The sequence below is a fragment of the Triturus cristatus genome, chromosome 5_1 (assembly GCF_964204655.1).
Source record: "Triturus cristatus chromosome 5_1, aTriCri1.1, whole genome shotgun sequence".
In the NCBI taxonomy this organism is placed as follows: domain Eukaryota; kingdom Metazoa; phylum Chordata; class Amphibia; order Caudata; family Salamandridae; genus Triturus; species Triturus cristatus.
In genome coordinates this window covers 429,301,835-429,328,859 of record NC_140587.1, presented here as the reverse complement: position 1 = coordinate 429,328,859, position 27,025 = coordinate 429,301,835, and the positions used below count along the sequence as shown (strand labels likewise).

Below are 27,025 nucleotides of genomic sequence, written 5' to 3'. Positions count from 1 at the left end.
CCAATGTGTTGGCGGTAAAATTGATTGTAAATCATCCTCATAATGTAATACAGAATCTAATACACCCAGCCCAAATTGGATTTCTAGAAGTAAACAAGCATTGGCATAGCCAATAGGTCTCGCCTTTGGGACCTTACAAGTGTTTAGCCATGCAGCACATTATCCTGGGTGCATTGCTGCCACGGATTGAAGAGATATAAAATTACCACACACCAGGTTATGCAGTCTGATTCAGGCATACATGCATTTATATTAAATGCAATCGATTTCACAGGCACAGTGCAAGTGTTTACTTCCTGGTGATTCTGTGCCATAACAGTTAAAGTACCTCACGTTTACAAAGTTCTCAAAAGCAGCAGTTATTTCAAAACGGTTCTAAAACCAACCCAAATGTGGTCTTTTAAAAGGGCCCGAGGTCTTGAGAAAAAAACAACTGACTATATGGCTCCAGAGGGCCAAGTCCTGGTGAAAGGTTTTGAGGAAAGACAAAGGTTTTCATGCCTCGCGCATGAGCGTAATTAAAGCAACTCCACTTTTATTACAAGAAGCGCGTAAATAAATGTACTAATCAGTGTGCTACTAGATGTTTTTGGGGGGGCTGAAAGTGAGGAGCGCATCGTAGTAATGTTCTTTGTAATGCTGTATGTTTTAAATTAGGTTTGTAAATGTGTAAAACAGGACAGTTTTCTCCTCTGCCACCTGCATGTGTTATAACAGCACCCACTGTTGGTGAGAATACCACATATGAAATGTGGTATTATGTATTTTACAGGCAAATCTGCACGTTTTTCATTTATTGAAAAGTCCGTCTTGCGTGTCCTTAAAAATTGGCAATTATGGAAATGATTGTGGCATTTTAAAATAAACAACTCCTAGAGAGAAAATATGTTCAAATGAACAACAATGAAAGTTTACTCTTGAGGAATGGAAGAAGTGTGGAGCATGGAGCAGCGAAAGGCATTTAGAGCATAAACGAGTGAGGTTTATAAAGGAAGGCCGAGGCTCCGTCACATTGACCTTCATCTGCCCCCTGGGACTGAGCACAAGCCTGTGCACAAGTGTGCCTTTAACTGGTGATTATCACGGGGTGCGTCCCCAGAGCCTTGGATTGGTTTCAATGAGCGTGAAAGCCTCAGGCCAGCCTCCCTGGCAGGTCTCAGAAACCTGGAGCCCCGGGACCCCCGAGGGTCTCAGTCCATCCAGCCATGCCGCGTGGCAACGCGCACATCACTCCCATGGCACTTTAAAGAGAGGCGCATTGTGTTCTCAGGTGTGTTCGAGCAATGGGGCCCACTGAAGCCAACCATGACTACAACTACCAGAATGAACCGGTTTACGAAAGGAGAGTCCCAGGACTGGAGCACCAGCCCTAGAGACATTGTCTATCTAAAAAAAAAAAAGAAAAGTTTAATGCAGATTTATACAGCGCGAACTCGACCCGAAGGTGTTGGAGTGCTTTACCTGAGCACTGGTTAGGTTACACAAGGATACATTCAGGCAGGGGGAGATTAAGTGATTTGCCCAGAGTCACAGGATGTGGACGCAACTCCAACCTTGGTTTCCAGCACCAAAGTTGGCAGTCTAGCCGACGGACGAGATCATTCGATAATTGTAGTTGAGTTGGAGCCTGTTTTATGTAATTTGCAGTCATTATGCGACATATCTGTCCCACGCTTGGCCAAACACTTGGCTGATGAATCAGGACACATAGGACCTTTAAATGAGGCCAGTGCTGTGGTAAGTAGCCTCTCATTCTCAGAGCGACAATCAACTGCTCAGAAGACCAGCCCTTTCTTTTAGACTCAACCACTGCACTTATATCTGTCGATGGATAATGTTGCCATGTTGGTTTAACAGAAGCAGACGTTGTGGCTTCTGTGCCTAGAGACATTCAAAAACAGTGGTAAAAGAGATGCAATTGTGGGAGCAGGTTCTTTGCTGGCACATGTATGTGGAACTGAAAACAGACCTTGAAGTGCCGAATTAAAGTGGATGCCATGTTGCGGTAGTCACTCCGCCCGCAAGTGCTCCATGGATTCTTCTGCACACAGCCCTCTTATCACGTGTTCCACTGATTCTCACACGATACTCGTTGCACTGATATGCACGCACCTCTGTAGCTAATCCCCCTGCACGCTCCCTCCATCCGTGAGTATCCCTCTTCCCTCCCTGTGAAGCGCTACATCAGGGGAGACGAGTGTGTGCCTGATGCAGTGGCTGCACAAGCATGTTGATATGACCTTTCCCACTGCCCCCCCTGGAGCTGAGCATGTAGCGGCAAGAAGCAGAGCAGCAGCGGCTGGCAGCGCCGTGCAGAGCGCGGAGTCATGTCGAGGTCCTTGGGGAAGGGCTCGTCGTCGTCTGTGCCCAACTGAGAGTGAAGTTGGGGGGCTCCAGGTATATAAGCTCTCTATGCCCCACAGGTAGGGGCGGAGCTCACGGGCACGTGACCCCGGCTCCATCTCTTATAGACGCGGTTTCCAGAGAGATCTGAATTCCGAACGGACAGAGCTCCGCGGGACGTTGTAAACAGGAAACTGGCACAGAAACACCAATTCTCTCCCAAAATAGCCTTCCCTGCTCGCCCTCCGACTCCAGCGTCGGAGCTGAGCACTGTTTACAAACAAGACCGCGTGTGGTGTGCGTGCGCACTGAAAGGAATGTTAAGTATGCAGCTGCTGCTCTCTCCCGAGCTCCCTAGGCATGGGAGTCCAGATTTAGAGAGAAGGCGGGACATGATCCCGCCTTTGGCCAATTGCGGGCTTTCCATTTTTGAAAGCCACTCGCAAAGGCCACTGGAATGTATAGGAGGAGGCCGACCCACACGGAGAAGGCTCTTGGAAGTCTGAAGTGATTCCAAGAGCCCTCTCCTAGGGCAGCGCATGTGCGCTGCGCTAGGCGAGACCTAAAAAGGCAAGTGATTACATACTCTTCTTTTTGTATAGACTCCTTGTCAAAGGCTTTTGTGTATCCCGTAGAAATATAACAGACCACTGGAATTATGCATGAGGCAAAGTATGCTGCATAATACAGCTCATTATGTGGCAAGATTACCTATTTTGTCATCTTTGCACATTTTAGTACTAACTGGGCTGGGGTTACTTCGTATCACCTTAACACCTAAATACAGCAATCATTAACTTTAAGGTAACCAATTAACATTATTTAACATTAGCAAAGGGACTTCCACTGCTCAGCAGCACCTGCTAATTTTGAGCAACAAACGTTTTTTGTTACAACTGCTGCATAATTTGCAGATTGTATTATGTGGTGAGTGCGGCAAATCTTTATGCAAATAATGCCATGGGTGAAGAATTGTATAATGCAAAACAGATGGTTTGCTTGAGGGTCAGTGGTATGCCATCTTAATTTCGATTAAGACTCTCTAATTGACAAAGTGACCAGCTTTGCCCTTTTTTGTTTGACCTAGTCTTGCAGCCTTCTTACCTGCATTGAGCATACCATACGTTAGGTGATTGGCTTGACCTTTGGCATGCGTTTTCTATCGTCTAGACTCTAACACTACAATGAATTCACAGATTCTTGCGCCATCTGGTGGCGTGACGTGGAAAAGTCTTTTTTCCCTCTGTATTTTCAACATGCCTTCTGCGTTCATCGAGATTCATTGTCTCTTTTTACTCCTCAGAAGATGACATTCGAGCAAAGGAAAAATATCTGCATTTAAAGATATCCTTTCTTGGAAGAGGCAGTTCTTTTTCTGCGATGTGGAAAATTGAGCTTCTTTTAGCTGCATAAAACACTTTTGAAAATCAGTGTAGTGTATTAAAATTCTTGAAGTGACAACTTCACCATTGCACCTGAAGAAAACGTTAATGACTGGAGTAGGTCCACCGAGAGCTTGTTCCGTGCTACAAAATCCACAGAAATGACACCACGCGGCGCGCCAGAGGTCGCTGCTTCTTTGCTACTGCTAGAGTTGATTTTCTGCTCCAGCGGCAGCTTTCTCACCGTGAACCGTCACGACTACCCGTGTTGAGAAAATTTAGGGAACGCCAGTTTGCGTTCACCAACTTTATGTTGGTGAGCAATGCGTGAGAAACTCCAACACGCTGCAGTTGGCGGGATTTTGCCGGAACTGGGCAAAAACTCTGCCTGCAGATCGGAATTTATCACCCAACTCTACTTTGGAGTCACTTTTGTCTTCAGTACTTCAGTGGACAATGTGGGTAAACCATGTGATTGCAACTTACTGTGATAGGAGTTGCATTAAAGGTCAATTACAGTAACTCTTTGGATGAGTAATTGGGTAAGAATATTGAAAAAGGCAAGAGCAATGACTTCATGATACCAAAGCATATCACGCAATTCCTGCTAAAATTATTGTTTGCAGGCAAATACTGTAAATATGAAGCTGAATCAAATTCTTGCAGTGATCAATACAATCTGCCCTTATAATATCTGCAGGTTCAATTTTAAATAATGGAATGCCATGAAACCCACTGCTGAAAATACCGTAACCGCATCCCAGCTCTTCACACCCTGCGTGGTGATCAATGCATGTAGAGCCCCCTCTCATTTGTAGATCTATTCTGCTCTGTATTCCTGCACCTGACAAAACTACAAACCAATGAGTATCCCAGTTTGCTGTTGTTTTTTTGGGACACCATGTGATGCAGATTAGATCCCTCTGGTACCTCACAGCTTTGCAGTAGAGGACCTAATCGTTGAATGCTACAATCCTGTAACCGCAGGCCAAACCACCATGGATATCTTTCCCATCTCGTTTTGTACCAAAAACCTGCCCCATCTCTTCCCACCACCATGGCTACCAACTTGGGAGCAATGCCATATTTTAGTTTGTGGTTAAAAGGTGGTGTTGAAGATATAAGATGAGGGTTTCGGTAGCTGGGCTCTCCACCTTATGAAAGATCATGCACTTCTGCTTGTTTGGCAGAATAATTTCTCCTTTTGTCTTGTTCTCTCTATATCCTTATCTTCCATTGTCAAAAAATGAGCGCAAACTAGCATTTCTTAACCAAAAGGTCACAGGAGAGCGCTTCCAGCTATGTTATCCCTGCTTGTTTGAAGAAGGTTAAATCATTGTTGCTTTTAAAAGGCAGAAAGAGCATGTTTTTTAAAATGTACGTTAGACCTTCTGGTTCTAGTTAAAATAGAGTATGGTGTATTTTCGCTTATGATTTTATGTTCATTGACTGATCTGTGTTTCTATAATGATTAAAATACTTAAAATTCCATCTAGGTGATGTCCTCCCAAAGCACACACAAGCCACTCTATCCATAGGAAAATTCATATAAACTCTAAAAGCGCATCTACCTGCTCTGTATGGACAAACCCCTCTGAGGTCTAGTTCCCCACCACTGCCCATGTGAAACAAACCTAAACATGCACTTAAAAGTTCATAGCTGTGAATGCTCCTACCATTTGATGTAAGTAGTAAGTAGGTACTAGGATGTGCTGTAATGGACTGTGATGACTCATTCTGTCTCATCATTCCAGAACCATCAACAAGTCAATGAAATGTTGCTTATCCTTTTCTAACTAATCTTATCAGAAGTTTCATATTCGCTCTGTGTAGTGCTTTTACCAAGGGTGGGTCTTTCAATAAACTAACAAGTGTGAATGACAAAGTTCACCGGAAGAGGCGGGGTTACGGTATCCGCCCTTCGAAAACATTCCCCGCTTCAAACCGATGCCTTTCTGAAGACTGGAAGGATTTTGGGCCAAGAAAAAACATTGTGTGGTTTTTTTTTTCCCCTCCTTGTGCGTACACAGTACACTGTAATCAGCGATAACTGTTATTTCCGAATCCTTCTCGTTTGCTTGGCATCGCCAGGTGCCACGGAAATAACCCGTCGGGAGACGGACGCTGCTTTCAGTGCAGTGGGGCAAGTTTGCAGCGCCTGCATGGCAGTACGACACAGCTCATAGAAACGCGGTTGGACCCCCGACTGCCTCCCTGTTAATCTTCTAGCCCTGTGCGGCCGGTACTACCTCTGCAGGATTCCGAGAGGGCTGTCCGGTTCTGTACAATTGCTCTGGCTACTTGTTCAAACCGCTTTGTGTTCTGATCGAAACGCTTCTCACGCTGCAAAATATAAGCTTGGCCCCTCCCACTGTCTCCTATGGAGCAGCATTTAATCAGGGTAGGTAACTAATTATAAATCGTGCCCTTGTTACTAGGTCGAAATCTACCAGATCTTGCTTAAGACGTCTTGAGGACATTGGCAAGCTTCTATGAGAATACATTTGTCTCAGTGCTTAGGCTTTGTGGTTTGTAACTCACATTTGCTTGTTTTCTATTTTGCTGGTTTTCTTTGTTTTTTGCAGTCCAGCTTGCATTCTTCCCTCCACTGGAGCAATTTAATTGTACTGTATTCCTCCACCAGTGCTCGCTTTCTGTAAACAGGCCTTTATATCTTGTTCTTGTCACATTTTCTGTCCATTGAAAGACGGAGGTCAAATATTAGGCTCTGTCTTCAGGAGCGTGTTTACTTTTTTTTTTATTTGACTTTAAAGTGAGAGGATTTATGTGGCAATCATACTGCCTCTTTGGGGTGTGCTACAGAAAGGGTGTATGATGTAATGTTTTTTTCGGGCTCACAACAAAATGTAAATGAGCTGAGCAGATATTTCATAATCTATCAGATTTAGGAAAGCATAAATGGAGCATTTTTTTTGGTTAATTCTAAAGTGTGGGTGAAGCAAATGATTTAATACAAAAAAAAATCAGTTAACTAGGTGATATCGTTTCCACACATCATTTGTGCGCTGTACATTTTTAGCAGTAAAACGGTATGTGTGTGCATATGACTTGGAGCTCTATCTAGTAGCCAGAAATTAGTACTGTAAACTACTTTGTTTAGGCTGGATTTTTCTGCAGGCCCTTTTTAGTTCAGTTTATAGATCCATCTTTTGGACATTATTAGAACCTGAAGGCTTCCTTGAAATACTGGTCTTTGATGCAGGAATCTTGGAACTACATTACCTTTGTGTAAATGGTTTTTTAATGCGCTGTCTTCAACATCTTACTTACTCGCTGTGAATCCAAAGGCTACCTTGTTATTGCCTCGTCTTTTGTATTGTCGTCCATTGAGGTTTACCTCTATTGGCTATGATTGTAATTATCTGTTTTACATATTGCTCACTATTTACTGCCTGTTCCACCCTTAGCTTTTCCCTATATCCCCAATGTCCCTCCCCTTATTATGTTCCCCTGACCCCAACCTGATCTCTGCTAATCGAAATTTGTAAACTTCCGTTCGCTCTACCTCTTTGTATTTCTTCCCCCAGTGTTACTCTGTTTGCTATGCTTTCTGACCCTCTTTGTTTATACCTTCTCTCTTGCCCCCTAACGCGGCCCTCCCCCATCCACTGGCTCCTGCTACTGCTACCCTGACTCTCCCATCTTTTCTTCGAGCTTTATCAAGTCTTCCCCTCCAGCCTCCTTAATCCAAATCACCATGTCCCCTCTCGCACACCCCTGCAATACAACTGGCCTCAAACTCAATCCACTGGACTCGCCCATCACTAGACATGTCCCGAACTCATGGTCCATCCTTTACCCTCCTAATATCTGCAAAAATGCCAAGAAAAACTTTAAACACAAACTACTCATTGGTCACCATGAAACTCTTTTTGTCTAACTACCTAAGCCTCTGCTCCATAATAAAAACAAACTAAATTTTCTACTCCAAACGTCCCTCTAAATGGAAAAGCATCTTCCTCCACCCCATCACCAAATCATGTAAAATCCCCTATGGTTTTAAATTGTCCACCTCCCCTTCTCCTGCTTTCCTCGGCGAAATAGACCTCTCCATCTTCAAATCCGGCAACATTCTCATCCAAGCTTCTGAAAATCACTTCTCCATCTTTAAACAACATTTCAGCAACTTCTACCTACTTTCCATCACACTTCCTAACACGTCACCCTCCCAACTGCCTGACACCCTCTCCCCCTCCCCTTCCTTGTCCACAGCCCCTCACCCTACAGACACTTTACTACATACAATATCTTGCAAACCCAATCCCCCAATAATCCCCCTTTGTTAGCACCCCTCCCTCATCTGGACACCAACAGCTAGTTCAGCCTCCGAAACCCTTTATATCCCTAATGACTTCTCTCCACCCACCACCAGGTACACCCCCTTCCTCACTGCCTCCCCCTAGCTCCCTCCCCCCACAGTTCCTATTATCAGACTGCCCATCCCAATTTCTCCTCCCCCTCACTGCCTTTCCCCCCCTTATCCAGGATGCTATTTCTCCCCTCTACTCTCTTGACCCCTTACCAACTCAAAACCCCGATTACGACTCTTTGCACTCCCATTCTGACCACACGTTTCTCTTTGTCCAACAACCTGAAAATGCCCCCCCCCCCCCCAGCCTCCCAACCCATTCTCTCCACAGACCACTTTCCCCGGACAAATCTGATCCTACTCTTCTCCCCAACACCTTCCCTCCCCCAGTCCCTATCACTCCTTTAACTCTGACTCTATCTAACATTGAAAACTATCTCCTTTTCTTGTCTTCTGAACTCTCCCAGCTCAGGAATGTTCTGAACTTGTCGTCCAAACGTTCTCAACTCAGGAAAGATTTTAACTCCCTCTCCTCTGAAAATCGCCAAAACCACGCGACTTCCCCAAGCCTTGACTTACTAAACCCCTCCAAACTTCAACATTGGAGAACAGTCCTCCATTGCAACTGTTCCCATAGGCCCCCCTGTGCCCCGTACCACCTCTCCCCCTCTGACCTCCCCGACCCTGTAACTCTTACCTCTTTAACTATCCAATTGACCCCCCAACCTACCATTCCTGTGATCCTGGGGACGAGCAGAATCCCTTCCTCCCCCATCTCCCCCTGACCCCCTTCACAACTCTCTGCCATCCAATTTTGCCCTCTCCCCATAAACAACCAGAAACCCCTCGCATTCATGCTAGTTAACTGCCACTCAGCTGTCCGACATGCGACAAATAGCTGAATCCATCCTCAGTGATATTGACATCGCCTTCCTTACGGAAACTTGGCTCAACGACCACTCTACATCCATCCTTGACCTACTCTTCTCCCTCCCCCACCCCCGGTTACTCCAAACTCAGAAAAGATAGACTAGATAGCATTGGGGGTGGTCTAGCTATCATCTTTACAAACCAACTTCAACTTTCGCTTGTTAAGAACACCGACCCCCACCACCTTTGAATACCTCGGTGCAGAACTTATAATTTAGGGTGACCCTCCTATTCACCTACATAATATCTCCCATCCATCTGGCGAATCCCTTCCCTTCACAGAGGAGCTTTCCGACCTCCTCACCCAATCCAACTCTAAAAACCTCTTCCTTGGAGACTTCAACCTCCACTGGAATGACATCAAAGACCCTGCAGCTAATCTCCTCTTGAATCTTCTGGAGATCAGTGACCGTAAACAAATCTGTCACTCTCCAACTCACTCCAAAGGGGCCACTCTTGATGCCATCATCACTAATGATGATTTGGCCTCCCTTTCCAGCATCATCCCTATCGACTGGTCTGACCATCATCTCATCCTCTTCAAGATCAATACTACTGCCCCCTCCATCCACGCCAAAAGCATCAAACACAAGTAACTGACAAGAAACCTTCACCTTATCCCACCCGGCGAACTGGAAAAGAAAATCAAATCCCAACTCCTGCTAGCTCCCTTCTCCCAAAATCCCAACACCCTGACCGAGCACTATAATAAAGCAGTTACCGAGGTCCTAGACCAAGTGGCCCCCCACCTCCCCATAACTTAAAACCCAAAGAAACATTCCTTCCAAATCCTGGTTCAACCCTGATCTGAACAACGAAAGACGCTCCCTTAGACTTTCTGAAAGAACTTGGAGGCAACACCCATCCCCCTCCCAACTAGCCCTCCTCTGATCTGCTTGGTCCAACTACAAAAAACACATCTTCAAGAAAAGTCCACCTTCTTCCGCACTCAGCTTGATAGGGCCAAAAATAGACCTAGAGAACTATTCAACATCGTCAAAAATCAAACCTCATTTGCCCCCCAAAAGTTGACGGTCTTTATTGAGAAATGCGAAGAAATTGCAAAGTTCTTCTCTGATAAAATCACCAAAATAGACCAATCCTTCATCTTCAATCTGATTTCTCCTAACACACTACTTTCGTATGACATTTCTCCCAAATCTCCTTCCACTTCAAATCCTCCACCTGACCCTGCACATCTCTCGTCCGGTTCCCTTCCACCTAAACCCAACCCTTCTCTCCCTCAGCAACCAAAAACAATGCCTCCTGGCATAATTTTCACCCTGTCACCGAACACAGTCTACACCATCCTCGCTAAGCTAAAACCATCCTCCCACTCCACAGACCCTCTGCCCCCTAACCTTGTCCAAGACCTAAAACATATCATTGCCCCTTTTTGGACCACCATTATTAAATCCTCCCTGGCCAAAGGGTGTGTTCCTGCCTCCCTCCATCTGGGTCAAATCACACCCATTCCCAAAAACGACCCAAATAACCTCCGACCCATCTCTAACCACCCTCATCTCTGCAAAACCCTTGAAAAATGTGCCCTGCTCCAATCAGATAATCACATTAACACTTTTGACCTCTTTGACTCACTACAATCTGGCTTTAGAAAAGGTTGAAGCACAGAATCTGCCATGCTCAATATAGTGAACGACATTCATCATTCACTCGACAAAGGTGAATCATGCCTTCTCATTCTCCTCGACCTATCCTCTGCCTTTGATACTGTTAACCACTCCGCCTTACTAAACACTCTTAAAGTCTGCTTTGGCCTCAATGGCCATGTCCTCAACTGGTTCACCTCCATTCTCCAACACAGAACCCAACAAACCAAAATTGAGAACTGTCTCTCCAACCCCACTCCGATCTCCTCGGTGTCCCCCAGGAATCCATTCTCTCTCCTGCTCTCTTCAACCTCTTCAAGGAACCACTCGCCCTCAAACAAGCGGGAATAAATTACCACCTTTATGCCGACAACACACAACTTTACCATAAGGTTAAATCCCACTCTGATATCCTTCACCTAATTGACACCCTGACTAAGATCCAATTATGGTTCCACCATAATCCTCTCAAACTCAACCCTAAAAAACACTGAAATCATTCTCTTCGCACCTAAAAACAACCCACTTTCCATACAAGACTGGATCTCTGACCTTAATGCTCTCAACTGCTCTCTCACCACTTCTAATTCAGTTGAGTCTCTAGGCATCACCATTGATAGCCTTACCCTCACCTCCCACATAAAAACCGCAGCCAAATGAGCACTCTTCGTCATCTCAAGAAAATTAAGCCCTTCATCCTGGCTGATGACTTTTAAAGCTGTTGTCCAATCGCTGGTCCTGTCGAGAATAGACTATGGCAACGCTATCCTCGCTGGAACACCTAAAGTCCACCTCGCTCCACTCAAATCCGCGCTCAACCTAGCAGCTAGACTTATCTCTGACTACAAACTTTTCAATCACATCTCCCCCACCCTGAAAACCCTCAAATGGTTACCCATCGAAGGCAGATCCACCTATAAGATTGCATGTATCACGCACAAAGCCCTTCACCAAAACACCCCACATTACCTCTGATAAACTCCACAAAGCAGGCTGCGCACGACTGACTAGGAACACGAACGCCCTCACTCTTATCAAGGCACTCAAGTTCGCTCCTTCTCTGGTAACGCTCCCTCCTTCTCTGGTAACGCTCCCTCCATCTGGAACTCCCTGCCTAAAGACCTATGCTGTAACCCCTCCTACTTCAACTTCAAAAAAGAACTCCAATTATTCCTCCTCAACAAATACTGGAGTCCTTAATTCCTACCTCTGACACTGATCTCACACGCTTCAACCCCGTCATGTCCCCCTCTACTACCCTCCTATTCTATCCCCTCCACTTTCTCCCACCAATCCCCCCTCCCTCATGCTACTCTTCCCCCTACCCTCCCCCTGCTCTCCCCTGCTCTCTATCTACTTATGACTCCTAGCCCTATGCACAACCTCCCACTGATTTGCTACTCCTGCTACTCCCCTAACTCCTACTCTCCTTCCCCTCCTTTTTCTCTTCTTCCCCTCCTTTTTCTCTTCTTCCCCCCTCCTTTTTCTCTTCTTCCCCCCTCCTTTTTCTCTTCTTCCCCCCTCCTTTTTCTCTTCTTCCCCCCTCCTTTTTCTCTTCTTCCCCCCTCCTTTTTCTCTTCTCCCCCCCTCCTTTTTATCTTCTCCCCCCTCCTTTTTCTCTTCCCCCCCTCCTTTTTCTCTTCCCCCCCTCCTTTTTCTCTTCCCCCCCTCCTTTTTCTCTTCCCCCCCTCCTTTTTCTCTTCCCCCCTCCTTTTTCTCTTCCCCCCCTCCTTTTTCTCTTCCTCCCCTCCTTTTTCTCTTCCCCCCCTCCTTTTTCTCTTCTCCCCCCCTCCTTTTTCTCTTCTCCCCCCCTCCTTTTTCTCTTCTCCCCCCCCTCCTTTTTCTCTTCTCCCCCCCCCCTCCTTTTTCTCTTCTCCCCCCCCCTCCTTTTTCTCTTCTCCCCCCCCTCCTTTTTCTCTTCTCCCCCCCCCTCCTTTTTCTCTTCTCCCCCCCTCCTTTTTCTCTTCTCCCCCCCTCCTTTTTCTCTTCTCCCCCCCCTCCTTTTTCTCTTCTCCCCCCCCCTCCTTTTTCTCTTCTCCCCCCTCCTTTTTCTCTTCTTCCCCCCCTCCCTTTTCTCTTCTTCCCCCCTCCCTTTTCTCTTCTTCCCCCCTCCTTTTTCTCTTCTTCCCCCCTCCTTTTTCTCTTCTTCCCCCTCCTTTTTCTCTTCTTCCCCCCCTCCTTTTTCTCTTCTTCCCCCCTCCTTTTTCTCTTCTTCCCCCCTCCTTTTTCTCTTCTCCCCCCTCTTTTTTCTCTTCTCCCCCTCTTTTTTCTCTTCTCTCACCCTCACCCACCCTCCCTAACCTAAGTTCTCACTACCCACGTTAGCTTAATATAGTGTTCTGTAAAAAGCTGTCGTATTTTATCTGCTTTCTTTGTTATATTGGCTCTTGTTTTGCTCAAATGTTTTTGAATACTGTACCTCCTCACATTCCTGTAAAGCGCTCTGATACCCCTGGGTCTAGCCAGTGCTTAAGAAAACCTTTAAAATAAAAAATAAATAAAGTTCCAATTATTTGTGTTTCGGACAGTGCAATTTTCACTTACTAAAATGATCGTTTTTTGAAAGGGTATTGTCTTGCTTCGGGGTGGGAGTGAATGTGTGACAAATCATCTTTAGTGGTCAAGTTAAGTAGACAAATGGTTCCACCAACATCCACAGAATTGAAAAAGTACGGTCATTCCCTTCCAAATTAGAGCAGTTTGGGGTTTCTTGTGTTTCCAGTATAATGATTAAACCTATTAGGTAATCGTTCATATTTAGCATTTACCTTTCTTTCATTTTGGTATTCATGCAGTCTACTTCATGTTCTGATTTTTTTTCATTTACTTTCACAGCCCAGTGAGCTGTCTGTTCCTGAGCTGTCTGAGGAGGAAATAATTGAATCTGCTCAAAAAGACACTTTGAAACAAGGACGCGATGCAGAAAAGAAAATTGAGAAGGTAGGTATTAAAGTGCAAAATGAGCAGACACCACAATTATGGAATGCAGGGTTTATTTGATTTTAGCCAACTCCCAATGATATGCCTACAATCCATGTAGAGAATAATAAAATGAGATGTTTACTGGTTCTTGCAGATGAGGGGTGTAGCACCAGCCTGCGTGGTTTTAGCTTGAGTCCTCAAGAGAACTTAAAAAAGAAGGTAAGTATTAGCTTGAGGTATCACAGTATTATTTTTCACAAGGGTAAAGGATATAGAGGCAAACCGTTGGTGTATCCTCCTTTCTGAAGACTGCGATCAGTGATGGTGTGGGAGATAATAGTGCCCAAAGTATGGAGATATCCAAAGGTATTAAGCCTGTACTTCCACTTTGTCATGGGGGGGATGCAGCTTAGGTTTTAAGTGTTGGGGGCTGGAGGAGGATGAACTTTAGCATGCACCTGGTGTGTAGGAATGTGCAGAATTCGTTCAACACCATATGGCTACACCCCCCCCCCCCCCCCACCTACAAAACTGACACAGATTTAGGAGATGTTGGAGCTTGTGTGAAAGTGCAGCAAGTGCGGTGTGAAGGCAGTTGAGCTCTGTGGCTGGCCGGATGGCAGCTGACTCCGTATAACTTGTGCAACACTAATAATTCAGCCAAAACCACAAATGCTACAAGTAAGCTCTTCTATTTTACCAACGATAAATCTGTGTTAAATCCGACCTTGTGCTATATGGTAAATTTGGATAGACGCCCTCTCCCCGAAGATGGCTAATGATTAGCGGAACTCTCACTTAATAATGTGGGAGCTGGTGTTTCACATCTAATGAACGTTCCTCATTGATAAATTTAATTTAGTATCTATGAGCGATATAACTACTTCGTGGGTGAACCCAGGGGCCTGAAAGTGGTGAAAGAATCCTTCAAGATGTGTTATTTGCCATGCTTTTGACCAATTTAAGCAATAAAATAAAAGAAATCTGCATTACCCTCTACATGAAAATGTTAAGTATTCTTGATAGGAGGCTGCAGTAGTTTGATCCTCAATCATAATGATGGCTAACAATATTGCATATACTACTGAGATTATATCCATTAATGAGATAGTAAATTAACAGGTATTCAATGATTTCTATGATTTTTCTTCGCATTGCTGCTTTGATACCATGGCAACAATGGCGGTGGCACTATAATGGCAGTTTGATAAAAACTGAAACGCAGTTAATGGCACTGAAAGTGATACCTAGCTGAAATGCAATCATTTAAGAGGTATTAGCCTGAGTTTCTGATATTAAAATTATATCAAAGTTCAGTGTACATTGTACACAACCCACGGCCAATTGCCAATAAAAGGTCTAGCCACATCTGCAAATAATATGGTAGGTGGGGATTCCAGATTTAGTTTTCAATAGGTGGTTTTAAGTGTGCACATGTGTAAATAGGCATGTACATAAATGTTTTGTCTTTTTCCAGGAAGGAACAGAAACTTCACTTTTTTAAACTTGTCATGTGAGTTTCAACATGTTCCAGAGAATGCATTGTTGCAATAAGGCCCTTGAGTACATTTCCATCCCATGTGGTGCATCTAGGTCCTCACAGCTGGTTTGACAATAACCATCCCACAGTCTCTTCTCCTCACACAGCACTCCTGACAACATAGGGTGTTGGAACTCAACCATCTCAGTAAAGCCGGTGGCGTCCAGGCTCTTTCAGTCCACATCTTCCACAACACTCTTCCATTAGCCTCTTATCAACCTTGAAAGTGTAGCCTCTGGCCCTATAGACCTCCTTCTGCACTCTCATGAACCAGATCTTGTTGGAGACCCCCTCAGACCATGTTGGGATTGTTATCACCCCCACAGTAGTGTGCTATATCACTCTTGGTCACCATAAGTGCCATTTTGCAGTAGAGGAGCATGTACCTGCCCAGTGTATGCCCACCCCCTCCCCCAAATTCCTAACATTACCAGCTTTTGGGTGAGTTCTACAGAGCAGTCCAAAACGAAAGAGCTCTTACATCTTACCGCCTCCCAGTATCCCTTAATGCATGGGCAGTCCCAAAGGTTATGGACCAAAGTTCCTTCCTGCCCACATCCCCTGAGACATCTGTCCTCATTTTATTTCCCCATCTTGTGTAGTCTAATTCTCGTGTAGTATGCCCTGTGGATGATTTTATGCTGGACAAGCCTGAATCCCGCCTGAATGGCCACCTCCCAGGCTATCTACTTGCCTCCCCAGATCTTGTTCCCACTGCAGTGCATCGAGGGGGAACATGCTATGTATGAGCAAAGTGGAGTATATTTGTGAGACTGCATGGCAATGTGGAGTTTATCTGTGAGACCCTATGTCTATAGAGTGGGACCCCCAGTATTCTATACTCTAAAGACATCTCCTCAACATCTCCTAGCAGGTTATGCTTTAGCTGCACGTAGTGACTAAAGTGGCTCTCTGTCAGTTCAAAATGTACCTGCAGTTCGGCGAACGTTATCATCTTGCCATCCTGCCATGTCACCTAGCTTTGAAATACCTAGTAAGTCTCATTTCCTATGGTCCTAGACATGTTGCAGGTGTGCCAGTAGAGCAGAGTCCCATGACGATTTCTTGAGTGTCACCCGACCTTCCCACCCAGGGGTCATCATTGCTTTGTGCCAAGTCTTAACCACTGCTGCAGTCTGTTCCCACAGTCTGGCCCCACCCTTCGTATACAGCTATCTAGGATATTGCCCTAATTCATAGCCGTTTTGTCGGCGTATGGTGATGGCTTCTTCTGCAGCGCGTATACCCATTTATTGAAAAAACAGCAACTGGCCCCCCAATAGTACAATCGCAAGTTTGGTCGGGCCACCCCACCATCTACCAGCTTGTGAGTCAAGTTTGAAAGTGCAATCCGGGGTGGGCATCTATCCCATAGCAACTGTCTATTCGCCTCATGTGTCTAGGAAGAACCTATGGGGTGTTTCCCAGTACATATAGAAACTTGGACAGGTAGGTCATCTTGTATAAGGATGCTCTGCCTAACATGGACATTGGGAGTTTAAACCAGTGGGCCACAACCCCTTTATACTTGCTTTAGGCTTTCCTGAAGGAACCTATCCCTCTTCACTGTAATATATACACCCAGATGCCAGAAGCTATTCGATTCCCATTTGAAATTATTCTCCCAGCTGCTGGGCATAAAGCAGTCAGTCAATGGAAATGTAATAGGTTTCTACCATTTAATACGACTCCCTGGTGTATTCGCCAGATATGTCGGATATAAAGAATATGGGTGATCGAGGTCTCCGGGTCTTCTAAATCTAGCAGTACGTAGTCTGCATACAATGAAATCACATCATCCCAGTCAGGGCAACATCTCATGCCCCAGATCTGTGCATCACCTCTAATCCACCTCGCCAGGGATTCTATCACCATCTTGAATAACAGCAGAGACAAAGGGCGCACCCTTATCGGCTGCCCTTGCCCAACTGGAACTCATCCAACCTTACCCTGTTGACCCTGACTCCGGTAAGATGCTTGCAGTACAGTAATTTAACCCATCCCAGGAATGACTGGGCGAAGCCCATCATCTGGTCATCTGCTTCAGTAACAACAATTCCACATTTTCCAAAGGCGGTACGAGAAAGGAGCACAGATCTTCCAGACTCCTCTTTTGGGCCCTTATCAAGGAGGCTCTTTCCGTCCATGGAGCCGCCATACCACACGTGACCGCTCCCACACTTCCAAACGGTCAATTTCCACGAGGAGACTTTTTTACTTCGGAACCTACTTGAACATTTCAGCACATATACACGCCCTGACGAATTTCAATCTCGTTGAACGAAACGCGTTGGCTGAGGCTTGTTGCACATATCTGTTGGAATACCTAAATAGAGAACGTTTTTCACAAAAGGAAAATGACTGCTTGTTGTTACTGAAACAGATGACCAGGGTAGTGCACCGCTCTACTTGTTCATAATGCTTGTATATCTGCTTGGCAGTTTGCATCCCCCAACGGCAGGTGCAGGAGCAGCTTGTGCACACCAATTTTGGCTACATCACAAATTACTTTAAACTGGAACGCAGCCAAGAGGTGCGGCCATTAGATTCCGCCGTTGATCCTCGCCCTCCGCGAAGCCCATCTTCTGTAAGCCTTCCAACATGTATGGCTACTTCACAAAGTCAAGGAGAAAAGAGGGTACTCTACCTAAATATTTCAAAATGTACAGTGTATCATCTCATTGGTATACTAACACTTAAGCTAGACCTACAAGGCAACAGTTTCAAGGAAATTTCAGCACATAGTCAAAGAAAGATTCATTAGTGTTTTATTTTTCACTTAAGTCAATTTCAGAGAAATAAATTCAGTACATAGGATTATTGGTAATAACATAAAATAACAATACACAAATATGAATAGGGCCCAGTCACAATCAAACGCACACAAGCTCACAAACTTATACCGGTATCAAATCACACCATAAAAACAGGCATCATGCATCTACACATAAAAATCCAGATGAACAACTGGAGGTCCAAACAGCCACAGTAATCAATATATGGGCAAAAACATATGAGCATTCAATGCTGTACTAAATAGTACATGTTCGATTTTGAGGAACTAGTGCTTGGGTGGACCTCGTGGAAGCGCCGACGCGCGTTTCGGTGAACGCACCGAAATATTGGTGCCACCTTCCTCAGGGCGAATAAGGAAATAGTTTGGGGTTTTTGCTGGGACCTAACAAAAATGAAATAACAAATCAACAAACAAACCGAATGTAATTCGATAACATCATTTATCTTAATTAAAAACTGGACGTGCAAAGGTCATTAGTCATAAGTGTCGAATTTTTTTTTTAATTAAAGGCAATATATGAAAGTTATTAAGGAAACGTAAACACTGGCGAGTCCAAAACCACCACCATAGTTAAACCAAATCAATAAAATTGTAAAAGGCTCAAGGGAAGTGGAATAGAAAGCTATATACATAGTGGATATCAGAATTCACAAGTAGGGGGTGGGGAAAAAGGGGGAGGGGGTTGGGGGTGGGGGTAGGAACAGGAGGGGAAGGGGGGTGAAGGGAAGAAAAAGGGAGGGAAAGAAAGGGGAAAGGAAAGGAAAAAGAAAGAAGAAAAAAGAAAGAGGAAAGGAAAAGGGAAAAAAAGGGAGGGAAAAAGAGAATACAGATCACCTCATGGGAACTTTGAAGCAAAACGGGGTTCGCAGACAATAAAGACGTTCCCGCTCACCTGTGAAGGCTAAAGGCGTGGCAGATAAGTCAAGAGGAACCGCTCTGGCCTCAAAAGAACGGGGGTCAATGCGTTACCTTGGGTAGAATCTGCTGGATACACATACATATAGATTTTTGGAATGGAAGTTCGGGCTTAAAATGAAGGCGCAGCCACCTTGCAAGAGCGCTGAAGAACTAAGCGTATACGTAAGTAAATGCAAACATAATAGATTGGAAGAAAAGGCAAGCAAAACATGTAATTAAATAGCTTATATTATATCATTTTATACCGGAGACAGCAGTGCTAACTAAGTAGCTGGTGAGGTAAGCAATTGCTTCAGGGGAAACGGGCACAAAAAGGGCAGCAGTCCAAGGCGTACAAACGCCGGAACACAAGCGAAAAGAATGAGGGACAAGCGTTATACCCTCCAAATAGTTAGGCACTTAAAGAATAACCACTGCAATCAGTGAAGATAACGAATAAACCGAGATGGAAAATTCACCTGTTAAGGATGTCAAGGACTCGAAGTCAGAACCAGACCTTTCAACAGCGAGATTTCGGCGGCGTGATAGTTAGATTTTGATCCCAGGTAAAACTAGAAGACCAGAAACATATAATGATGAAAATGGAATTAAAATGAAATGAGGAATAAAGGAGGAGGGTTCAAGTGAGGTAAAAAAAGGCCTATCTAATAAGTATACAATAGGCCCGTACCTGGGAGAACAGGGATTTATATGCCGATACAGGAGGATTGCAAGGGCAAAATCGGGTTATCCACGGAGGTGCTCGACGTGGTAGTAATAAACGTGTCTAAAGCAAATAGATAAGGAGAGTTTAGATAGAATAATATAGTAGGCGCATGCCAGTTCCTAAAATGGCAAAGGAGGAGAAGTACAGCGTCTAATTAATGTACCTGATAGCGCATGGTTCACACGGAGAAAACGCCGCCGGTTGAAGGGACTCCGAGAGAGATGAAAGGAAGTCCTTCAGGCAAGGGAGTGAAAGTAAACGGCCTGTCCGGGGAACACCCAGGGTAGTTCAAAGGCCGTTTAAATAGGCCAATACACGATCGCGTCATAAAAAGGAGAAAGGGGGGCGTGTCTAAACTTAAAGGGCCAAGAGGCAGAACAAGTCTGTTACTTGGAAGGGAGAAAGTTCTCACGGTCTCATTTGCAGAATATTGAAAACATAGTATCCAGTCAAGAATGCGCATACGAGCGGAACCTGATCTAATGTAAAGGTACCGGGATTAAAAATAAGACTATATCTAGGCATCCAAACAAAAGTACAGTACCAACAGGAGCCTAATCTGATGCGAGAAAGGCAAAATGAAAGATATAGTTTAAGAGAAATGGTAATAGGTGGAAATGGTAATAGGTGGCAAGGTTCGTATCACTAACACAAGTCTCCAGGAATCAAATCATGAAGATAGATAAAGTGGCTGCCGAGGAGTTGCAAATGTTGGATGGGAGAAAGGTGAAAAAGACCGCGTTAAAGTGTACAGTCTAAGCGTGATCTGAAGTGCTCAGGTCGTGGCAGAAGCACGTGAAAAAGATTTAAAAAGGTGGCTATGGTAGACCTTAAAAGGTGAAAATAGGGATGGCAAAAGGAAGAAAAAGATAAATAAATAAATAAGGAAAAACTCCTGACTGATGGGAACACATAGCAGCTGAAAGTGCTAGGACTTAAAGAATGGCATTTTCCCATGGAAGGGATTCATTCAGTCCCTTGTCCTTAGATTTGAGGACAAAGATCCAATATACTTCTCGCTTCTTATGGACGTTATTTCTGTCAGAGCCTCTTTGTTGGCGAATCTTTTCTAAGATCGTCCAGCGAAGGTCAGTTTCAGAATGTCCCATTGCAGTCCAATGATCTACTAAGGGGGCTCCATGTTTGATGCGTCTGATGTTTGACTTATGCTCACCTATTCGTATCCTTACTTCTCAGCCAGTCTCGCCTACATAGGTGAGCAAACAAGGGCATTGGATGGCATAGATGCAGTTGGATGTCCTGCAGTTGGTCATGTCTTTCATGTTGATGTTGTAATCATTGATGCAAATATTATTGCCGACTATGGCATTGGCACATGCGTGGCACGTACCGCATCTGTGGTTGCCATAGATAGGGACAGTCCCCTCAATAGATTTTTGCATCCAGCCTTTTGGTTTAGGTTGTTTAGCTCTAACTATCCAATTTCTCATTTTTATTCCTACGGAATGCAAACAGGGGTTTGGGGATGTGAGCTATTTCTGGCTCTAGATTTAACAAGTGCCATTGTGAATTCACAATTTGTCTGATTTTTGTTGTTCATCGCAGAATGTTTTGTGACGCAGACTAGTTTGTCTGGCTGGTTCTGTATTTTAGGTTGAAACATCGAGTCGCGATTATAGAATCGGGCTCTCTTAAGGGCATTCCTTACCATTCTGCAGGGGTATCCTCTTTGAATGAATTTTTCTTTCATTGTTTCAGCATGATGAAGGTAGTCATTGATGGTGGCGCAATTTCTGCGCAAGCGGAGGAATTGGCTAAATGGTATTCTATCCTTTTGACTCCTCGGGTGGAAGCTGTCAAAGTGGAGGAGTGTGTTCCTGGCTGTAGGTTTGGTATAGAGGGAAAAACAAAGTTTAGATTCCCGATGTTCGACCCAAACGTCAAGGAATTCTAATTTGGTGGTACTCGTATATGCAGTAAATCTAACATTGACATCAGCTGAGTTAATCCATTCGATGTATGCATCAAGGGACAATTGGTCACCGGTCCAAATGAAAAAAATATCATCTATGTACTGTGACCAGAGGCGTACATTTTCGAAAAAGGGGGCAATTTCATTGTAGATGTTGCGTTGCTCGAAATGCCCCATGTACAGGCAGGCAACACTGGGGGCACAGGCTGCCCCCATGCTGACTCCCTGAACCTGTTGGTAATAACTGCCATTGTATTCAAAGAAATTTTCCTCTAAGACTATTTCCAAACACCGTGCCAGAAATCTGCCATTAAGTAAGGTTTGATCTTTTTCAATAATGTTGGTCACAACACTGCAGGCTTCTGTTTGGGGGATATTTGAATACAAAGATTCAACATCTAGGGTAACTAGGATTTCTTGTTGAGGATTGTATTGCAAACCTTCTAACTTTGAGATAAAGTGTCCCGTGTCCTTCACGTAGGAGTGTAAGGATTCCACCATAGGTTGTAAAAATTTATCGATGTATTTCGATAGTGGTTCCGTGGCAGAGCCTATTGTAGAGACAATAGGTCTCAAAGGAGGGTTGGCCTGATCTTTGTGTTTTAGGAATCCCGTAGATAATTGGAATACGGGTATGTGTGGGAGTCAGAAATTGTGCTTCTTGGATGCAGATTTCCTCTGTCGACTGCTTGTTCAACTTTGTACAAGATCCTACGTTTTACCCTAGGTTCTGGGTTGGAAGTAATTTTAAGATAATGTCTAGGAGATCCAAGGAGATCCAACATTTTTTTTTTGTAGTTTTTGCTGTCGAAAATGACGATGCCCCCTCCCTTATCGCAGGGTTTGACCGTAATATCGTTGTTGCTAAGGGATTTAAAGGCCGCATTTTCTTCTTTAGAGATGTTGTGTACAGGGGTAGGAACAAATTTGATCGCCTTCTGTACCTTATTGAGGACAGCTTTTTCAAAAAGGCTCACCTCCATGCCAACCATATCAAGTCCTGGGGTGAAGTTTGAAGGTGGTTTAAAACCTGATAGATTGTTAGTCTGTATTAGGGTTCCTGTTAGCAAAGTACTTTCTCAGCCTAACTTTGCGGAAGAAGGTGTGAAGATCTCTAAGGAGTTCAAATTTGTTAATTCCAACAGATGGTACAAAGGATAAGCCTTTAGAGAGCAAGGACACAGTAGAGCAGTCCATGGATTGGGATGATAAATTGAAAACAGGAATTCTATTTATGTCCTCCAATACTGTCGTTGGCGAGTTTGAATATATCTTTGAGGAGGAGCTTGTTCCTGGTATTGATTTCTGTATTGTGGATTCAAGGCTGAGTCCTGATATTGTCCCCTGAATTGGGAATTCAGAGGTTGGTTTTGGAAGCGATTCTGATATCTGGGGCGGAAATTGCCCCGACAATTGCCTAAAAAACGATTTTCTGGTATCGCTCTGTCTGTTGCCTGTCTGTGTTGTGGGTTGCTATATGTGGGTCCTTCACTATCTGAATCTGTGGTGTCAGAAAAAGTGATGACTCTCTTGTGACCCCAGGATGAATAGGTATTTGCTGTGTTTTCTGCGTTGTTGGTGTAAAAATTCTCAGTTAGGAATGGATATACACGGTCTTGAGAAAAGTTTCTAATGTCCTTTCTCAGCTTATCTGTTTTCCTCTTGAGGAAATATTCGTTAAAGGAGTCCAGTTCAATCTGGATTTCTTCCAGTTTATTCTTGGCTATACTCCACAAAGTTAAATGCCTTCTTGACTTCAGGTGCTAAAACCGCCGGACCCCCAATCGGGGCCCTATGTGCGAAGCTCCTGTAGATGTACCTCAGATTTGCTGCATTCCTCTGTATGGCATAAAGGCTGACTGATATGGGTCAATTATGGCATCCACCATTCTCTGTAGTCTGTTCACCAATACTTTTGCCGGAACTTGGTTTCTGTGTTGAGAAGACAGATCAGCATATAGGAGGCACATTCTTCCGGCGGTATCCCCTTTTATATACGAATGATGTCAGCCAGTCTCTGGGTAATATACCCCTTTCTTGACTTCCTTAAACATAGTGCACATGGGACTCCTGATTCTGTAATTCACCCCTTTAAAGAATTCATGAGGGAATCCATTTGGGCCTGGGGATTTCTGACTCTTGAGTCGAGACCTCTGACCTGGTCAGAGACCAGCTATCTTCCCCCACCCCTCCCCCCCCAAGCCCCCTTTCTCCGCTCCGCTGTCAAGTGCCACTGCTCCGGCACTGTGCTCTGGGTGCTGTTGCTCAGGTAGGTGTTCGAGGCCCTCCTCCACCCGAAGGCTCCTGCCTGTGCCTCATTCCTGGGTGTCCAGTGGGAGAGCCTTGCTCTTCTGCTGGCCGCTGTTGTCTGTGTCTGTCTTTGTGCTGTTTTTCTGTCTTTTTGTGCCAGTTCTCTGTCTTCCTTCTAGCCTCCTCACTCTATCTCTGTTGTGTCTTTTATTGTGCCAGTAATTGTACCTTTGTTCTCGCCTATTGTGCTTGTAATTGTACCCGTGTTCTCTATGTTTTAGACGTTTTTCCGTCTCTGTGCCAGTTTGCCCTATGTGCCCCCCCCCTGCCGGTTCCCGCCTCCCAGCTTCGCTTCCCCCCCTCCTACATAATGGCAGCCGCACGCAGCCGGCGCGTCACAGATCGAGGCCAAACACGACCCACGGCCAGTTCTCCTGCCGACACTCCTTCACCATCAACAGCCCCCTCTTCCCCCCCCCCCCCCCTCCCCCCCGACTGCTGGTCCCACTCCGGACGTCCGTACCACCGAAGCCCTGACGTGCATCCTCCTCAACATGTGCTCACTACACAGACACACTATGCAGATCTGGGACCTGCTCGACACCCTCACGCCAGATGTCGCCTTCTTCACGGAAACATGGACCAACACCACCTCCGCCCCGACATCGCCACCGCCACATCCTCGACCCAATCTTCGCAGGAGGGACGACACCACCGCACCTAAACCTGCCCCGCGCCCGCCACAAAGGAACTGGAGTAAGATCACAGAGGTACATCTCAACACCATTCTCCTCCACGACAGACGCCAACTCTGCAGCCAAAGAACTACACCGCTGGATCACCAGCTACACAGACAAGCTTGCACCCCTTTGCCAACCCGTCAGACAACGCCCCCTGAAGACTGCCTGGTTTGCCACCGACCTCCAAGAAGCCAGGCGTTCCTGCAGACGCCTCATACTCTGGAGGAACAGGAAAACCACGAAGACCAAAACACCTACAGGAACGCAATGACTGAATACCACCAGCGCATAAGAGCCACCAAGCGGTCCTTTACCAAGAACAAAATCCACACCAACTCCAGTACGGCAAAAGAGCTTTCAACGTCATGCAGCAGTTAACCAAACCCCCCAGCGAAGCCACGGACGTCACACCATCCCAGGATCTCTGCAACAAGCCCAGCTCCTAATTCCACCTGAAAATCAAGGCCCTCTACGACAACTTCAGCGAACAGACACCACCTCCCTCTCCACCACGGACAATCAGCCCACCATCACCACATAGAAACCGGCTACCACCTGAAGACACCGCCATGACCATGAAGAACACCCACTCGGGAGCCCCCACAGACCCCTGCCCAGCGCACATCTACCACAGCCGCCGCCATAGCATCCGAACTGGGCCGGACCATTAACGCCTCCTTCGGATCTGCCATTTTTCCCTACGACTGGAAGAGGGCAGAGGTCAAGCCCCTCAAGAAACCCTCGGCTGACCAGACGGATCTAAAAAACTACCAGCCCATCTCTCTCCTCCCCTTCGCAGCCAAAGTCACTGAGAAATTCGTCAACTCCCAGCTGACCACCTTCATCGAAGAGAACGCCATCCTCGACTCCTCCCAGTCCGGATTCCGCAGCAACCACAGCACAGAGACCGCCCTCCTTGCCGCCACCGATGACATCCGCATGCTACTCGACCAGGGCCACACTGTGTTCCTCATCCTATTGGACCTCCCTGCAGCCCTGACACTGTCTCCCACAGCACTCTCGCAGCCTGACTCAACGACGCCGGTATACAAGGAACAGCCCTCGATTGGATCTGCTCCTTTCTCACCGGCAGAACCCAACGGATCAGACTCCCACCCTTCCTCTCCGGACCCACAGAGATCAACTGCAGAGTACCCCAACGATCCTCGCTCAGCCCCACACTCCAACATCTACATGGCCCCCCTCGCCGCCATCGTTGGATAGCATGGGCTAAGCATAGTAGCCTACGCCGACGACACCCAGCTCATCCTCTCCCTCACAAAGAAGCCCAAAGACACCAGACTTAGCTTCCAGGAAGGAATGAAAGACTTCGCCGCCTGGATAAACAGCTGCTTTAAGCTCAACTCTGAGAAGACAGAGGTCCTCATCCTTGGACCATCCTTCACCGCCTGGGGCAACACCTGGTGGCCTTCCACCCTCGGAAACCCACCCACTCCATCAGACTACACCCGAATCCTTGGCATCATCCTAGAATCCCTCACCATGACCCGCCAGATCAACGCAGTCGCCTCCACCTGCTTCAACTCTCTCCTTCAAGTGGATCTTCCCCGAGCGCAGAAAGACCGTCACCCATGCACTCATAACCAGCAGACTGGACTACGGTAACACCCTCTATGCTGGAATCAACAAAACCCTGCTACACAAGCTCGAAACCATCCAGAACACCGCAGCCAGACTCGTCCTTGGAACACCATGACGTGAGCACATGACCCAGCACCTACGAGACCTCCACTGGCTCCCCATCGAGAAGAGTAACCTTCAAGCTACTCACCCATGCCTACAAATCCCTCCACAACATTGGACCCAAATACCTCAAACTAAATAGTCTCCTTCCACTACCCAAAAGGAACCTCCGCTCCACTGACCTTGCCCTGGTAGAGACCCCACACATCCTCAGAACCAGAGCAGGTGGAAGAGCGTTCTCCTACTTCGCAGCAAAGACCTGGAACGAGCTCCCAGTCAACATCAGACGCTCCCCTACTCTGCACACCTTCAGGAAGAGCCTCAAGACCTGGCTCTCCGACTAATCCGGAGCTGCAACCCCCAGCACCTTGATACCCTCACGGGTGAGTAGCGTGCTTTATAAACCCCTGATTGATTGACCAGACCCTCCAGAATTTCGGCAGTTTTGTAAAAATGCCGCGATTTTTACAAAACTGCCAGAGAAATTTGGAGGATGCCATTTTTTTTTCTTTTTTTTTTTGGGGGGGTCCACCTTCTTCTGAGGGAGTGCTTAGTGCTTTCCCTCCACCTCACCTCCTTTCCTCTAAACGGCTCATTTGCTGTTCACTACGTGATTAATTAAAAAGGATTCTAAATTACTGTTGGTGGTAATTCACAGCCGTCCTTCGAGTGCACACGCATTTAAAAAGGCAGTGTAGAGGCAAATGCAGTAGATGGCGCTGTGGGAGCAGTTTCAGATTTAATTTTTCACAGTGCAAAACAATTTTATTAAATAGCAGAACCCTGAAAGGCAACCGTTGGCCTGAAGATTGTAGTGAACCTGTTAATTTGTAATATTTTGTATTTTGTTGTTTCTTTACAGCGTCATTCAATGTTTCTTCTATTTTTACTGGAACTTCTAGATTACAGCTCACAATACC

General features: G+C 45.7%; 1 protein-coding gene and 1 long non-coding RNA gene across 2 annotated transcripts in view; one reads left to right on the top strand and one right to left on the bottom strand.

Moving 5' to 3' along the window:
• The window catches only part of MTDH (metadherin), a 381,806-nt gene that overhangs the window by 23,776 nt on the left and 331,005 nt on the right, over positions 1-27,025 (top strand). Inside the window, exon 2 of the mRNA XM_085605211.1 lies at positions 13,431-13,535. Within this exon, the coding sequence (XP_085461337.1) occupies positions 13,431-13,535 (105 nt within the window). The remainder of the gene's footprint in view (positions 1-13,430; positions 13,536-27,025) is intronic.
• Positions 18,124-19,742, bottom strand: LOC146831004 (uncharacterized). Its single transcript, XR_014961508.1, has 5 exons — positions 19,642-19,742; positions 19,443-19,538; positions 19,231-19,323; positions 18,747-18,838; positions 18,124-18,235 (listed from the first exon to the last, which is right to left on the bottom strand). It is a non-coding gene; the product is annotated as an uncharacterized LOC146831004 (long non-coding RNA).